Raw genomic sequence first — 18972 nt, 5'->3', positions numbered from 1 at the left:
GCCTTGGCATAGGTCTAGAATATAAAAACATAAGATAAGTGTACATTTTCCCTATGTTCATCATAACCATAGATTATCACACTTGCATTGTGAACTACAGAAAAATCATTAATGAAACTAAGTGGATCATTTTAATTCCTTTGTAATTAAAACTAATTACAGGTTATCTTTTATGTTATTGAAAACATTTTATGTTTACTTGGGATTTCTAATCTCCTGATACATTACAACCAATCGCTTTCCAGAGAGTATATCTTAAGAATTACCAGGTTAAAGAAAAGGGAATCTGAACAACACACAACAATCACAGACATATGAGGTATCATTACAAATTACTTGTAGATACAGAATAATGTTCTGATGGACTCACTCAAGAGGCTTTTCTAAATAGCCCTTAGGCAAAACTTAAAAGAAGTATTTTAAAAAACAAAACAAAACAAACAGAAAACCCCCAAACAAAAAGAAAAAACAAACCAAACAACCCCACAAACACACACACACACCCCAATTCTCTGAACTCATGGAACAGATTCCAGTTTAACCCTCGTATCATTCAAGTAATGCCCCAACAAAACATGTGAATATAATGTTTAATAATTCTGGTATTCCCATTAAAGAGAGAAGTCAGAAAAAGAAGTAATCCTACAATCAAAACTAAAACGAAACAGAAAAAACTGTTCTCTTATTCTACCAAAAGAAGCAAAAAGATTATTGTTCTGTTTAAGTCTTCTTCACACTTCATGGTCTATAATACGTAGAATTAAGTTTTTCCTTGCATTCCTAAACATATCATTCTTTTGAGGTTCCAAGGCAGTCAACAGTGCCATCTAATAAACAGCATATTAATTACTCAGATACAATTTATTAAGATAAAATCTTTGCTTTCTAAGACAGTGAAGTGTAATTAAAACTGATTATGAAAATAATTATATTCTAAAGGCACTTGTTTTCTTACCCTTAATTACTGTAGAAACAACTAAATTTAATAAGACTGTGAAATGCACTGATGGCATTACATGAAATCAATTAGGGCTCACAAAGGATACTATTAAACTGTTAGTGTAGTTTTCGTTTAAAGCTGCAACCTCTGAGGGCTGAGCTCAGTGGCCTAGCAGAACAGTGATTTGCTACCATGCAAGAGAAAGAAGCCTCACTTTCCAGACTGGAAAACTTCTCTGGCAGCACATACAGTTCTTATTGTACCATGCATCATCTTAAGTTAAGTGAGAGCAACACTAAATAAACACTTAGATAAACACGCATGTTATTTTTTTCCCCTCTAAAGCATGGGCCTTAAGTAGTACGCACATTACACAAAGATGCTGACAGATCAGATTGACTCAAAATATTTTAAAACAACTATTCCAATATGTCAATGTATTTTAAGAAGCATAAAACTGCTAAAAAGAAATAAAGATGACGGTCAAGGTCCAGCTCTGTAATATTCAGCTCAGAAGCAGCTGGTAACCAAAACTGGTTGGCATCTGAGTAAGGAGAGACAGCACACTGCCTACTGTTTCTTATGTCTATATAATCTAATACAGTAATATTAGTTGTAAAGAACCACTCCATATCTTATATAGTTATTCTTTACTATTCAGGAGGTTTCAGACTCCTACAGAAAATTGAAATATAGAGTAAGTTCCCCGCTATAAGGAGATAATGTGATTAAAATAGATCTACTGCAGAAAGATTGTAATACAACAGGAACTATAACCAGAAGTAATATAAGAATACAGAGTAATACTAATAAATTATTATTATGGAGTTTCAGCAACACTGGGAAGAAACTATAACTCTAGTTCTGTTCCTCGGGATCATGTAAATATAAATAAATAAATAATGAAATTCCAGAGCCAAATTCAGCAAATTCAGACAATGTTCAACTCACACTCAGTTCAACTCACACTCAGTTCACCAGAACTCAGTATGTTTGATATAAAAGCCTTACAGAGAAAATTCTAACTCCACTGAGATGAATGGCTAACCTTCAACTGACTTCAAACGGAACAGGATATTCTGTGATAGTTCTACCTCAATTGTTTTTTGGACAAATTTCAAAGACAAAAATTCTTAACAGAAGAAAATGTAACCCTTCAAACAACAATTCTGGACAATTTAACAAAGTGGAGACAGGCATAAATACAGCAAAACACTAAGTCTGGGAGTGAGGAGATCTGACTATTCTGCTACGAAAAGCCATGACAAAAGTGGATATACTTGAAATTTTGTGTGCTCACATGCAATTCTGGCAGACTCATCCAAATCTAATTCTTAAATAGTGCATGGTTTGCAATGTTTTCTTCCTCCTCAATAAACTTTGAAATAATTATCAAGTGTTTACATTGAAAATACACTTGATTTGGCTTGTGACTTACCGTTTTGTATTCACTGTCATGCAAGTATATCCTCTATATATTCTAGGTAATTCATCCAAGGTCTGGGGAGATGCAGTTCTTTTCCTTAACATATGTATACCTGTTCACAAATCACTTTCCAAAATTTAGTCATGGAAATGACTGCATAACTGATGCATTCATCAGATTAACTGATGATTCAGCTTTACTTCAGCTCATGCAAAGAAATCCATAAAGTATACCATAAGGTCCTTAAAGGAAACATACCTCTATATTTTCTGTTATTTAACCAAAAGATACATTTAACATGGTCTTGTATAAACAGATGTGTTAACGAACACTGAATTGGCTTCTATATGGCAACACAACAAGATTTTGAAACATTAAGGTTCTTTAATCCTGTTCTTTTTGCAGAAGGAACCAAGCTCACTTTTTAAAATCATTCATTTCCACCTAGCTGTTGTTATTTCTGAATAGGAGGCCTAAATCTAAATAAAAGCCTGATTAAAAACAACTTGAACTCTTGTCAATTCAAGGCTTACATTCATGATTGTATTTGACACAATAATCATCATCATATCTTAAGACTGAAGTCTGGTTGGCAGTCCTTGACTTAGTTCTGCTTTTTCCAATTAGCTGAAAAATTGCATGCCAGCTCATCTTCCAGGAAATATGTTTACATTTATAGTTTTTCACAGGTGAAAGGGCATGGCAATACATTCTAAAATACTAACTTGATAGCCATTTTCTTTTTAATGTATCCATCTCTGGTAAACAGGATTTGAGAAAAAAAAGAATAAAGAAGTAGCACACGTACTCAAATGATCTTGCAAGAAATAACTTATCCATCACATGGAGGGGACAAGTCTCCAGAAATGTGAAGACATAACTATAAACATTTTTCCAGATGAATACTTTTGAAAAGAAAATTTCAAAAAAAATCCAGCCTCTACTTTTACTATCTATTTATTAGCAAGAAAAGAATGTAACTTTTGATTATGGTATGGTTAAAGAAACAATATTAACTTCTGATCCTGAGAGAAATCAGTAGAAAGCATGAAAAGATGTCAACAGACAGTCGCTCATTTCCATAAATTTGGTCACAGAGTCACAAAATGGTTGAGCTTGGAAGAGACCTTTGGAGGTCCTCTTGTCCAACACCCCCGGCTCAAGCAGAGTCCCTAGAGTCAGTTACCAGGACCATGTACAGACAGCTTTTGAGCACCTCCAAGGAGGGAGACTCCACAGCCTCCCTGGGCAGTCTATGCCAGCACGTAGTCACCCTCACAGTGAAAAAGTGTTTCCTGATATTCAGAGGGAACCTCCTGTGTTTCAGCTTGTGCCCACAGCCTCTTGTCCTGTCACTGGGCACCACTGGAAAGAGCCTGGCTCTGTCCTCTTTGCGCCCTCCAGAGTCATGGGGGCATCCCATCAGTGCCCATGGACTTACATATGCCCAGTTTGCTCAGGCCCTTCACTTCAAGAAGGCAAAAGCCAGCAAATAAAATGGGTCATAATTCACAGTGAGTTAAGTGCCATTTACCCAGGTTCACAGAAGGCACATCCCAAACCCAGCACACTGTTGACCACCTAAGAAGAACACAGGGGACGTGATGACAAATCATTAGGTGATGTCCCCTGTGCTCTGTGTTATCCGAAGGAATTCCTACGGATGAAACATTTAAGATATACAAACATCTTGGTGCCTAAATGTTGGACAGACAGCTGGGACAAACACATCCAAGAGTACATAGGTATATGAAACTCTTTAAAATAAAAATCACCTTCCCATCCCATAAGATCTGGTGTTGAGCTCTGTTACACTGTCACTATAGCATTGCATTATGATTTCCTACAAGAATATCTGAATCACTAAATGATTCCCTATTTCATGTTTTCCTCTTTGCTCAAAGAAGTCATGGCTCAGGTTTTCTAACAAGGTATATAAGAACAGCACACAAAGCTTGAGAGGAAAAAGTTTCTGTTTTATCAGAGACCTGTATGCATAAAGTTGACTACGGATGTGAAACCCAATCTATATCCACAACAGAAATCACAAGAAAATAACTGAGTAGGCAAGGGGTGGTATTGATGTAGATCATGCAGACAATGTCCCATTATTTGGCTTGGATATTACTTTTTTCAGATGGTAGTCATCTTTATCTTTCAAGCTATATTCTAGTACTACAAAGGATTCCTAGAAATTAGATTAGAACAATTATGTTAAGAGTTCATGGGAGCAAAAATAATGTAAAACACTAAAAAACAGAGACAGGTTCTCTCAGAAGAATCTTAAGAAAGCAAAACAGAAAAACTTTTAACTTTCTTAACCTCAAATAAACACTGGAGATGGCTCCTTTGTGTTGCAATTGACAAAAATTAAGTTCAAATGATATTAACACATTTATTAGGTATGCACGGGTGGACTACAGAGTCCACCTTCTCTTAGTCCACCTAAGTCGTTAACCTTCCTATTAAAAATGCAAACAAGTAAATGTATAAGTGCATTAGTAAAAAAACCTGTAGCATTACTTGATCTTCATTTCGTTCTGCTCTTGCAGTGAGGTACGTGCACAAGACTGTGTATAAATTAGTCATAAAAATGTTATGCAGAAATGCAGTATTAGAATTTTGTGAGAATATTTCTCACAAATTCCATGTTTTGCAGTAGCTACGGATCTCTAAATTTCCATACTTTACTGAGAGATTTATATATACTGTACAATCTCTCTTTATCTAAAGGATAAAAATACTGAACAGTCAAGGAAATAAATAGCTTTTTAAAATCCACATGGCATTACCATGACACATTGTTTTTACAGGTCTTTAATATATTTATGTGCTATTTTGATTTCTTATATTAACTTCTGTAATTCTGTCTTGATTATCTGTACTTCTGATCTAAAAAAAGGCTGTCATCTGCTATCCAATACCTGCAATATAGTTTGTTTCAATTACTTGAAATTGTTAAATATTTTTAATGACAACCGTACTTTTGAATCTGATCTCTGTATGATTGTTTAATGTGCCACAGCTTATTCAGAATGACAATCTGAACAAGAGCGGCTTATATATCTTATTAATTTTAGTAGTCCCAAATATCAAGTAGTGACATTATTCTAGTAAATTTAATATGACTCGTTCATTTGACCCAATCTGAGCTAAGCACATTATACATGTAGTAAACTGCTGATGACACCACATGAACATGTAATTGTGCTCAACAATCTTTAATATTTATGACTAGCTAAATGTTGTCCCTCCATAGTCAGACAGTACACAAACAAATATATAACTAGAAGGAGAAACCACCTATAAAGACTATATATATACATCTATACAAATACTAAAGTGTTGTGTTTCCATCGGAAACAGAAATGAAGCTCTCTATTGGGAACAGGTACTCAAGAAGATTTCTGCTTTCATGTGTAAATATCAGTCTACATTTCTTTAATAAGTGTATTATGGACCAATAAAAATCTGTGTCCTTGAGAAAAATACATTTGCCACCTTCTTCTTAGAATTAATTGAAGCAAAAGGTGAAAACTAACAATAAAGCAATATAATCTATTTACTATCCACAAATTAAGTCCTTATACAAGGAGCTATTTAGGAATCATGGCAGGGATGGAAAGTTTTGTTACAGAAGCCTCTTGAATGAAACAAAACTGAGATTAAGAACATACAATGTAGTCAATGTAAATAACATTCAACCCTGAGCATTAGGAGCCTGTCCCAAGGGAGCAGCACTAGGTGTTATTCAGTGCATTAATTAGCCATTGGGAAAAGGGTGTGAAGAGCAAGATGGTGAATTTATTTAGATTAGTCAAACCCAGGAAGGACTGTGAATAATTCCAGATGGAACAAATCATGGGGAATGTGATAGCAGAAAGATTCAATATAGATGTGTCCAAAATACCAGACACTAAAGGAAGATTTAAACTCAGGATACACTGCTGGGTTCTGAACTAGCTGTAGCCTTGAAGGACCTTAGTATTTAAAATCAAGACCAACAGCTTAATGAAGATGTCAATACATACTAGCATCTGAAAGATTATTATTAAAAAAAAAAAAAGGAATAAATATTATGTCCATCTTTAACTCACTCTCCTGATGCTAGCTTGGGTACCTCATCCCAACCAGCCTAAAGGAGAGTAACATCAGACGTAAAATGACTAAAGCAGTGACATGATGTGAAAACCAATTCAGCAAAAGCAAACTTTAATAAAAATGTTCCATGCTTCTACTTTTATTTTCCCCAACATGAAAAGAAGTAACAGTGACAAGTGTCCACAGCTTCAAGGGGTCAGCACAGTATAAAAAGGAAGGGTGTCACCAAAGGCAGATCTGAACTATGGTTTCTTAGTGCCATCTTATTTGAACAAGTCTATTCTGCTGGTGTTCCCAGAGGAACAAAGAGAGAGGACAGCGCTGGAAGAATTGCCTCCTGTCCCTTGGAGTAAAAACACACTGCAAAACTTACAGGTCGACTACCACAAAAATAAATCTACCCTCTTGGAATCAGTAAAGGTGTATGGTTCATAATAGAGCAATAGACAGTATTAGTAATTAATTAACATACCTGAAATATCAACCTCAGACATACTCTAAGCACCAAGAACTCATAGAAATTTCTGAACTGTTTTCCATTACTGATAATAAACAGCAGCATCTCTTTCAGATTTTAAAACAAAAAAATAACCAAAATCAGCATATATAAGTCATGTTGTGGGGTACAGAAAATGCATCCAAGTTCGATTTTGAAAAAAACAACAACTAAATTAGACTCAAGTCTAATTTGACATGAACTAAAAAAATAAGAAATCATATAAATAATAGGAAAGAAAACAAGAAAAAGAAAATAAGGAAAATAAAAAAGAAAACATAAGCTATTAATAAGATAAAATGCAGAAGGTGGGAAATGGATATTGCAAGCTTGGCACTTTAGGTAATTCCAATAAATTTGTTTTTACCATATACTGTGTAAAGTGAACAAATGGAATCTCAAAAATATGCAGCACATTTTAAACAGATAAAAGTAATATTTTTTTCTTTCTTTACCAACAAAAAGCAGACCTGTATAATTCATTGCCACAAGGCACTATTGTGCTTAAGCAGATATGTATCAGATACATAACCGATTACATATCTTGCACAAAGGAAGAATCTGCAGATATGCCAGCTAGCGTTGGCTATTATTTCTTATCATTTGCAGGAGATAATATTTCTTATAGTTTGCAGGAGATGTAATGCTTAGTAGCTGGGGAAGAGCTCTACATTTTTTAAATTTGTCAGGGAACGTAGCACAGTACAGTTAAATTTGGGGTATTGGTCAAGATGTGATTGATACTGGATGCTAAACAACATGGACATACTAATCTTTTCCTTTTCACCAATTCCTTGCTTACTTACTGTTTCTCCTTCTATGTGCCTGTATCACATACATTTTAAAAGCTCTGTCCTCAAGATTTACCAGTTTAATCTCACCTTTCCTCAATGATTTCTCACCACCCCTATTTTAGGACATGCATGAAAATTACATTGCTAATTCTGTTGCTTTCCCATCTGCCCTCAGTATTGCCACTTCCTCAGGTCTCTGCCTTGGTCAATAAGAGTCACAACCATCAGTCTCTTGTGCCACCGATCCCCATCCAGAATGATAACAATTCGTTGTCATTTGTCAATTTCTTTGTGAGTTTATATAAAAACAACGTGTGGTTGAAATTTTGTTCATAGTTAAAACACAGCCACACAACAAAAAGCAAGCACCACTGTTGTCAACTGACACATTTGGTGGTAACTTCCAGAGACTAAAAATTTAATAGGCAGACTGAATTATCCTCTCAGTTTCAAACATGACTGACAAGCCAGTGAGGGGAAAGCTTACACTGCCTGCAGAGCAGCTGATCAGAAGCTAAACAATCATGAAGCACCAAAGCTTGCAATAGCAAGGAAATGCTGTAAAGAAAAAAAAAATCCATAGAAGACACCAGGGAAAACAAAACAAGGCTATCACAAGAATAATAATGCAAACAAAAAATGACAGCTAAGGTCAAATTCCTTTTTGCTGGCACTCTGCTAGTCCATCAGCTTTATTAATTTCTGTTCAGTTGTTTGTTTTGAAGGACATGAAGCCTGATAAGAAGTCTATTGAGGGGAAAAGAAAGACATTCATTTGTTGCAATAAGCTTTGGATGAGAGCAATAATCAGTTTGCTACACTTTGTTAATTTATCTGCAGACTAATAGGAAATAGATTTAAGGTTGGACTTTCAGGGCACAGAGCATTAGCTTCTGTTCTTGTTCAAATAGAGACTAAAACTCTCCAATTACTTCAGAAAATTTCACCTTTAAGAAAAAGAACAACATATTTGTCTTAATCTTCTAATGGAGTAAGAATAAAAACTGACATTTCTGTTCTCTCACAAAATCAGGTCTACTTATGTCTTCCTTAGTACCTTGCTCCTCCTGCACCTCCCGTGGATGCAAAAGAGTGAGATTTCTCAAATGGAGTGTTTCTTTGAAATGTCCATATTAAGCTCTGATTAGGATTCAAGTTAGTCCATGAAACCTCTCTCCCTTTAGAATTCTGTGCCATAAACCATTTAATGATTTTGCCTAGCTGGATTTCACTATAACATGAGAACTGTTCTCATTTTCATCAGAAAGGAATAAACAGCATTTAACACAGTAAATATGAACAAAGCAGCAGAATTCTGTTTCACTCAAGACCAAAATATAAACCAAGAATGAGAAAAAAAAATGGAAAGAGCAACTGTCTGAGCAGTAAAGAATGGTCTTCTAGATGTTCTACTTTCACTTTTCCTGCTTAGTTTTAATTATTAACTTGCTCTCAGTATTTGAAGCTGAAGGCCTCTTTGCAAAATGCCAGTGCTGTCCTCCTTTTTAATTGTCTATAATGAAATCATTAACATTAGATTACAGTTAACAACCAAAACCACTAAACTATCAATCAGCTGAATTCGTGGTGTCTAAAAAACCTCAGCAAGCCACTTGTGGGACAGACAAGTTGAAAAAAAAAAATTACTTGAAGAACAACACCACTTTTCTCTTTGAGGTAATTTCTGTTTGTCCATGGGAAGACTTAGCAGACCTACAGATGATCTATTGCCTTTCTGGAAGTGATAAAAGTACTAGCCTACAGATGTATCTATTCAAGTGGTGGGAACATTAAGTTTATTCACACTGATATGAAGAGCTTTAAGAAACATGTCCCTGAAGTCACAAGGATCCATAGATCCTTTTAGTCGAGTACTGCATTACTGACGCTACCCTCTCCTGAAATAACTCAAGAACTCTTTCCTTTTTTTAATCCTAAAAAGAGTTTCTCAAAAATCACAAAAATATGTTCACAAAGGTGGAAATGATGAATCACACCATATTCTGGGTAACATTGCTTTTTTAGCTCATCCTACCAGCATTTTGAAAGCATTGCATATCCAAGACTCCTCTCACAAAGTAAACCACAAATATTCAGTACCCTCAGTTGACTTCTCATCTTGGATCCACATACTGATGTCAGTACTGCACAAAAAGTACAGTCAGCTGAGTGGAAAACAAAGGTGAAAACTAGAATATGAGCAGCTAAGATGACTTTCAAGATCTCCTATTTATAGGAGCTTCGTCTGGCATTTTTATTGATGTCTTTTTATATTTTTTTTCCTATATGTGGCTGAAATTTCATCATTCTTAGGAGCATTAGAAAAAATAAGAAAGCAATGTTAACTGATGTCATTGCTGATAAGCTTGAGATTATATTTTCTACATAAATATTTGTTTGAGAGTGTAGGCAGTTAGTAAAATGTCTTTCTCAAATAGGTAACCTCTCTTTTATCTATCATCATAAAACAATCCCTCTCCCCCAAATGGCCTTTTAGGTGTATTTTTTTAATATGGTGTCCTGGTTTCAGCAAGGATAGAGTTAATTTCCTTCCTAGTAGCTGGTACAGTGCTGTGTTTTGGATTTAGGGTGAGAACAATGTTGATAACTCACCAATGTTTTAGTTGTTGCTAAGTAGTGCTTACACTAGTCAAGGACTTTCCAGCTTCCCATGCTCTGCTGACTGAGAAGGCTGGAGGTGCACAAGAAGCTGGGAGGGGGCACAGCCAGGACAGCTGACCCAAACTGGCCCAAGGGACATTCCGTACCATGTGATGTCATGCTCAGTACATAAAGCTGCGGGAAGAAGAAGGAAGGGGGGGATGTTCGGAGTGATGGCGTTCGTCTTCCCAAGTCACCGTTACGCGTGATGGAGCCCTGCTGTCCTGGAGATGGCTGAACACCTGCCTGCCCACGGGAAGTAGTGAATGAATTCCTGGTTTTGCTTTGCTTGCGTGCGCAGCTTTTGCTTTACCTATTAAACTGTGTCTATCTCAACCCATGAGTTTTCTTACTTTTACCCTTCCGATTCTCTCCCCCATCCCACTGGGGGGCAGTGAGCGAGCAGCTGGGTGGTGCACAGTTGCCAGCCGAGGTTAAACCACGACATATGGATATGTTAAGGGATGATATTTAACCAAGTAAAACATAAAACAACAAATATCTCTAAATAAAAGTCGGAGCATCTGAACCTTGCCAGGGCATTTACACCCTTTTTATAGTCCTTTTTTGAGGGTGCCCTATTTTGTTTAAAATAACGGTAACAGAATGGAACAAAGAAAACAAAAAATACTTTAATCCTTTATCTGAAAACAACTCTTAGGAAACTTCAGATACCTATATTTTAAACACAAAAGCCTTAACATTCTTGCATCACAAGCAGCTAATAAAGAGTTTTTCTTTAGAGTTTGCCAATGTTACTAACTCTGCTGGAGAATAATTTCTGAGAAGCATGGAGTGCTGTACTGACAAAGCGAGACAAATTAGTTTCATGAAAATTAAATTATATCTAGCCTAAATCTAGCCCCCTTTAGTTTAAAGCCATTCCCCCTTGTCCTGTCGCAACAGGCCCTGCTAAACAGTCTGCCACCATCTTTTTTATGAGCCCCCTTTAAGTACTGAGAGGCTGCAATAAGGTCTCCCCAAAGCCTTCTCTTCTCCAGGCTGAACAACCCCAACTCTCTCAGCCTTTCTTCAGAGGAGAGCTGTTCCATCTCCCTGATCATTTTCGTGGCCCTCTTCTGGACCCGCTCCAATAGGACCATGTCTTTCTTAGGCTGAGGGCTCCAGAGCTGAACACAGTACTCCAAGTGGGGTGTCATGCTGACATATAAAATTATTTGCTCCTTAATATAATCTTGGGTGTGATACCTGAGACTGTACTCACTTTCATTCAACATGAATAGTTCTACTGACTAAGTAAAAGTACTTAAGTCCTTATAGAATTAAAAACAAGCAAAGTTCTCAAAGACAGCATGTGACAAACACCTAGACTGAAAATTTACTTTTTTAAATAATAGAGGCAACAAAGATAAACATGTATTATCAACATGTCTCGCAAAACAAAATAATTGCCCTACAATTGCAATGTTTTCCAGCAGTCTTTGCAATTTTAAATTAGTATCTATTGTTAAGCTGGTGTAAATAACAAGCTTCAGCATGACATATTGGTTGTAAAAAAGCAGCTGCTCTACATATCTATTTTCTTGAGCCTGGTGAAATTATTTCAAAAAACAACCAATAAATCACCACAACATGACGATTAAAAAAAAAAAACAAAACATACTATGGTTTCTTTGAGAAAAAGATTACATTGGAAAATGGCATTTGACCATTTTCATCTTCATCTGAAGTCTTACATTTGCAATTATTTCTTGCTCACACCCTCACAAATGCAGCTCTATAGCCAGGACAACAACTGCAGGCACAGACATGTAAACAAGCTTCCCATACAAACAAGGTTCCCATGGCCACTTACATTTTTAATTTAGTTGTTTCACTGTGCTCAAAGAAAGTGTGCCTGCACAAAGAACTATAAAAGCTGTTCATATGCATGGAATTATACCTATTTGAGGAATGCAGACCAATCTTCAAAGCAATAGAAGAATGGAGAGGAAAAGGCTGAGTTTGCATGGAGAACCTAGAATATGGGAATGTTCTTTAAAGAAAAACTTATTGTGAATTCTTTTCTTCTTGACTTCAGCAGTCCATGCCTAAATGAGCAAATAAGCTCTTCAGACATAGCTCCCAGAAAGGTCTAGCTACTGAAACCATGAATCTTCAGTATAACTTAACACACTTCATACTCCTGGCTGTTGCTTGATGTGTAAATGCATTTTTTCTCACTCAGAATGCAATTCAACTGTAATGCAAATGTAATTACTTCCAAGTGCCATAAAGCAAAGTAGTATTAGGACAGGTACAGTATATTAATAAAACCTGTCTCCAGCAGAACGGTCAAGTTCTTTCTGTGCAGGCAATAAAATTATACTTACAAACATTATCTACAGATAAAGTTTACATTCTAACAATTTTATTTTTGTAACAAGTGATCACTGAAAGGAAAGGTTTGCTGCTCAAAGACCAAAACTAGTTTGTGACCTTTTTCACACTTATAATTACTATTATATTATGCATTTACATAGGAAACAGATATGCATCATACTTTTGTATTGTTTATGTCCTTAGTTTGTTTGGCCATTTGCATTTCATACTGTCCAGCTGACATGCAAAATCAAGGTGTTTGTACAACTGGCTGCATTAGAGAATTAACACCATTCTTAGATAAATATGGGAGTTGGTATCTCAGACCTTTCAAATAGGTTGTCTAGAAACTCAACTTCTTGCCACTCCCTCTCTAACTCCCTACAACTTAAACTAATAACAACAACATAAATCGTCACTGCCCATACCATGTAGTAGGGAAAAAAAAGTTACTTTTTATGTTTTGACTGATGTTTGTGTCCTGTATCTTGTCTCAGGAGCCAAAAAATGCATCTTGAGTGAAAGCTCTTAACACCTACTGTGCAGCCTGAGTTCCATTGAACTTGAGCATAGGAACTGGTGGGCGATGCAAATATTTGAAGATGTGTGTTAGACGGTGATGGGTTGGAGTTCTAACCAATTCTCAGAGTACGTTATGTAATTATTGTCATAATATATGCACCACTTAAGAAAGATCTAAGTCCCTTTTAGCTTAATATTTAACTTAGTGAAATTTAAACACATTTGGTGGATTCCCAGGAAAAGAACAAATTTAAGCAAGTGTTTATGTTTTATATGATAATTCACATGAAATACAAGTGCTTACAAAAGGAGGGAGTAACATAATACTACCATAACAAACATTTTCATATATAGTAAATTTCTAATGGTTGCTTCCTTCATTGTATTTTGTTCTCTTGAGAACACTTTAGTTCATCTGTTAGATTTATTTTTGTTAATACAAGCAATACAGATTGCTTCCTCCTTAATTGCCTCAGCTTAAATAATATAGTTATTTCTTGGAAAGTCAACACTTCTAAAGAGAAGACGAAGAGACCTGTTTACAAGTCACTCTGGCTTTTGCCCAACTGATCAGTTCATGTGCTTTTTAGTGTATCTTTGCAGTACCAACAACAAAAATAAAAATTAAAAAGTGGCAAGTGAAAAAAGTGATGCAACCATCAAGCACTCACCAACTTGGCTATTAAAGGAGTTAGAATGTTATTCGTTATAGTTCAATGTTATAAAACAGAACAGTAAGGCAAAGGGTAAACACACAGCAATCAGCTGCAAATCTACTTAAGCAAAACAAAACACAAGCTAGCAGATGTTGCCTTAATGACTAAAGTACTTGCTTTGGCTGAACTATTACCAACAGGCAAAGTGGAATTTTACTGCTGCTTGCCTGCCTGTTGTTTTACTAATCTGGTTCATGGAAAAGGAGGTTTCACATTTTTTACGCTGACACACAGTTCTGATATTAATGGCAGGTTAGAGGAAAACCAGTTCAAAACAATGTAAGCCACTCCTAATTTTTCTTTTAAAAATAAAATATCCACAAAATAATTAGGCCATTTAAATCAAGGATGTAGGGAGAAGAAACCAAAATCTTTAGTAGAGTATTTCCTCTTGGCACTCAAGACATGTATAAACAGTGATAAAAGTATTTCTAAAATACTGGAGAAATGGTCAAGACGATTATTTGGAATATATTTCTACATCACTGCGAGGTCACTAAGTTACCAGAGCACTACTTTCTCATGGTCTAAATGAAAATAACACTCATGGATATATCTGAAATCATTGCATACGCATCTCAGTACGCATCTAGTAAACTAGCCTTTCTTGGAGCCTGTGACAAACAGTTCATGTGTCTCCTTTCTACTGAGTAAATATTCTCTTATGGTTCAAAAGATCCCCAAAACCATAAAAAAAAATTTGGTTTGCTCCATCTTCTCTTTCCACAGAGCTGCTTAACAAAAGAAATGTGGGAGGTTCTTTCAAGACCTCACTCAGGAGCTGCTCCATGAGCAAAAGGCTTGGCTACTGCTTCAAACAAACCTGAAAATTCTACAGGTGCAGAAAATCTTCCAAGTACAAGTCTTTTGCTGACTTGATGCCTTAGTAGATCCTTATTTATCAATGTCTCACAAAAGACAGATAGAAAAGTGATACAGCCCTTAGAGAAGCTTATCAACTACCATTTGCAGCATGCTTCTTTTTCAAGTTCTGAAATTATGAGAAGTCTTACAAAAATCATATACAAAATACTGAATTAAAAAAATATTAGAAAGGTAGTAAAGTCATACAATCAACAACTAGGAAATTCTAGTTTTACAGTTACCTGTTCAAGCTTAATCCTATCTTTTTGTACTTCTTAATGGGAAATGTCAACTCAGCCACCTAAACAGCTCTCTTCTAAGACATAAAACATTTACTACAGTAATCCATCTAACACATGAGCTGTGAACAAGTCTGTGGGTTTTGTAGAAGCTTGCAAGGAGAGTGTCTTGAAGAATTTGTACTCTGTGTTAGCCTAGTACTTGGCTGAGTCCATGCAACAATGGCAATTTTCACATTTAGGCAACATTAGACACACGTGGGTTTGTGCTTGAAGCATTAACAGATTTAAAGATGCACTCTTAGCTACAATTGCTACCTGAGCATCCACAGCAGCTACAGACATATCCTGGACTTCAGGATTACAAAGCCATCCCACAAAGTGGGGGTTGTAGCTCTACATACAGACAAAAACAATTTCCTTGGGTTCTCCCATCTAACCTTTTTGAGCTACTGATTTTACCTACTCATGGAGAATAGTTTTGAGCATTAGACACCCAGCCTTTCTCATCCAAGAACAGATGTTCCCCTGTCCTGCTTTTGGCAGGGATAGAGTTAATTTCCTTCCTAGTAGCTGGTACAGTGCTGTGGTTTGGATTTAGGATGAGAACAAAGTTGATAACACACCGATGTTTTAGTTGTTGCTAGGTAATGCTTACACTAGCCAAGGACTTTCCAGCTTCCCATGCTCTGCCGACTGAGAAGGCTGCAGGTGCAGAAGAAGCTGGGAGGGGGCACAGCCAAACTGGCCAAAGGGACATTCCATACCATGTGACGTCATGCGCAGTATATAAACTGGGGAAAGCTGGCCAGGGGGGCCGCTGCTCGGGGACTGGCTGGGCATCGGTCGGCGGGTGGTGAGCAATTGCACTGTGCATCACTTGCTTTGTGCATTATTATTATTATTATCATATTATTATTATTAATATTATTTTATTTCAATTATTAAACTGTTTTTATCTCAACCCACGAGTTTTTCTCACTTGTGCTCTTCCAATTCTCTCCCCCATCCCACCGGGGGCAGGGGGGGGAGTGAGCGAGCAGCTGTGTGGTGCTCAGTTGCCGACTGAGGTTAAACCACGACATCCCCCCAGCCTGTTTTTCAGATCACAGAGAGCAAAATATTTTTTCTTAAAATATGGCTACTACTAATAAGGCTAAAATGGCTTCTACTATAACAGGAGAAATGCAAGCAGATATTAACTGAATGTTTATACTAATTTCTCAGTTTAGTTAGTGCTCTTGTTAAAAAAAAAAGCTTTCAAATTATTATGTGGCTTTCTTTTAGTGGACATCAATAGCATCTCTTCTCTCATCTGAACAGGATCTTAAGTCAGTGGCAAGTCTGCTTCAGAAAAAATGTTGTTAAAGTGACTCATTCATATGAATATCAACTTCATAAAAAAATTAAACAAAAAGTAGCAATAAATTTCTGTAGCCATCAATGGTTTAAGTAACTGTCATTATGCAAGAAGATCTCCTGAATTTATTGTATATTTAACTGAACTGACTTTTCTGGCCTTGTTCATAGACTTTAATTAAAAACATGTTAAGATCTAATTCAGTTCTAGTTTCAGTTATAAGCTATAAAACTTAATCCAAGATACTGATTAAAACAACTTTGATTTAACTTTTACGTATCTCATCTAATGTGCAATGATTTAAAACTCTTTTACTACTATAAAGAAAGTAATTTTTATTCTGCAATATGTTCTGATCTTACAGATTGCATATTGGATGATTCACAATCTGGTGGCAAGCTGCAAAAATTGCTTTTAGTAAGGAATTGGTATCTAAACCAAACACTGCAAGAGTGTGAAATGTAACCAAGAATGTGATCAAGGATCTAATAAAAACTTTATTGACTAGAGATTTACTTCAAAGGTACAGGATAACATTTCTACTTTGAACCTGCTTCAATAGAATATGTCTGTCATTTTCAGATTCAGTTTATGACTCAAAATCACTATAGTGATTGTGATGTGGAGACAGTACATAGACATATGAAACACTTCATTTTAAATATTTAAAATATATAACCTATCAACTGAAGTTAGTTGGCAACTGGTTACAGCAGAGGAAAATTGGCAGGAGGCAAAATTTTATTTGAGAGAATTAAATGGCATCCCGAAGACATCGTTCCAAAAAATATGACAGAAGACTCATCATCATTCTTTCCTTTCTCACTCTAATCATGTCATTTTCGAATGTTACGTCTTCTACAATCTCCAACCAAAGCTGGACAATGAATGTTAATGAAGTTTAACAACAAATCTAACAGCACAATTTATATCCTACCTCTTATTAATGGCAGCCCACGTCGCATTAATGTTATCTGTCATCAATTCTACTTTTCTGGTATCATCTGCTGAATAATCACGGAGCAGCTTAAGTGCCATATCATTTGCCACATCTACATTTATTTGCCATTGTCGTATTTCTTTTGAAAATTGCTGAAGTAAAAAGAGAAAGAAAAGGAATAAACCTCAGATCACCATAAAATGATCACACACATTGTATGATTACTAGAGAAGGAGATGAACAACTTATACCATCAATATAAAGAAAAAGGACTTCCTCCGATTTACTGATAACTAAGGTCAGTCTTTCCAAATGTTTAAGTTCTTTCAGTCATAAGACCATAGGACAACTTCTAATCTCTGACAGGACCAAGCAACAAAATCCTAAATGCCAGATAAAACATGACAGCTCAAATTGATAAACACTGATTAGAATGTTGATTATTCTTTTCTGAGACACAAATGGATGGATGCGTTGTTATGCATTATGCAAACTATCACTATTTGTGATGTTGAATTACACTGAGATGGAAAATATAGTGAAATAATATGTTCTATCTAATTTTCTTTTTTATACTGTGAAATAATACTGAAATTTGGACAATTAATACTTGTGCTTTCACTTTTTTAAAATGTATTTTAGCAAATTGTTTATGTAATTAGTGCCATCTACTGGAACAGCACTAAATCTGCAATACAGCAAAATACTACTAGTAAACCTATCAATATCTTTATACTGTTAATTTATTCTTCTTAGTATTAAAAAAGCTTTTTAAATTTTGGTCATTCTTTTTTTTCCCTTTCCTCTCCTCTTTCTCCTCTCCTCTTTTTCTTCTCCTCTCCTCTCCACCTGGGCCAGCTGTCTCACTACAAAAGCAAGCCAGGAAATCCGGAACACTCATTCAGCCAGCAACCAGCTCCCATGCATCTTTCCTGTTAGTCTTTTCCTCAGAGCAAATTTCCATATAAATGCACTGAATTTTTATATTTAATCCATAATGTGTAACAACAAAATGAAAGAGCAAAGATAATCAATGGTCTACTTGTACTTTTGTACTAGGCAAAGACTACAACTAGCCAAGCAAAGGGACAATGCATGTAGGAAAAAATATATTTGTAAACAGAAACAGTAAGTTGCATGCAAACATTAGAAGCTATTGACAAAAAACAAACAGTAAGGTTTGACTGTCTTTATTGTTGTGCTTTAATACACAAATCAGGAAATGTCTGTGAAGAAAAAATATTTTTTTCCCTCTCATTCTCCCAAAGAAGTATTCCTTTTGAAACCTTGTTTTGACTCAGATATGGAATTCTCCACACAAACCTGAACTTAAATATATAATCGCTGATTAAAGAGTCTAAATACTAACTAAAAATAAATAAATTTTGAATATTTTGTGCACTTATGTTTTCATCTCAGAAAGTCTGTAAGTTGATTTTGGTTAAGATTGGGACTGAAATGTACTTGATCTTTGAATAGAGTCCAGGTGGAGTTTTTGGGGGTTTTGATTTCCCCCCCAAACTCTGACCTGTTGAAAAGCTGCTTCAACATCTCTAAGTCCTCTCCATAATTTAAAACTGAAAACGTGTAT

General features: G+C 35.8%; 1 protein-coding gene across 12 annotated transcripts in view; it reads right to left on the bottom strand.

Annotated features, from left to right (window-relative positions):
- DMD (dystrophin) overlaps positions 1-18972 on the bottom strand; it is a 1394632-nt gene that overhangs the window by 270054 nt on the left and 1105606 nt on the right. For all 12 annotated transcript variants that reach the window (XM_076355694.1, XM_076355734.1, XM_076355779.1 and 9 more), the window contains one exon: positions 17379-17533. In XM_076355694.1, coding sequence (XP_076211809.1) covers positions 17379-17533 — 155 coding nt within the window. The remainder of the gene's footprint in view (positions 1-17378; positions 17534-18972) is intronic.

This window comes from Aptenodytes patagonicus, chromosome 1 (genome assembly GCF_965638725.1).
Source record: "Aptenodytes patagonicus chromosome 1, bAptPat1.pri.cur, whole genome shotgun sequence".
Lineage (NCBI taxonomy): Eukaryota > Metazoa > Chordata > Aves > Sphenisciformes > Spheniscidae > Aptenodytes > Aptenodytes patagonicus.
The sequence above is the reverse complement of the archived record's forward strand: the minus strand, read 5'-3'. Positions and strand labels throughout refer to the sequence as shown.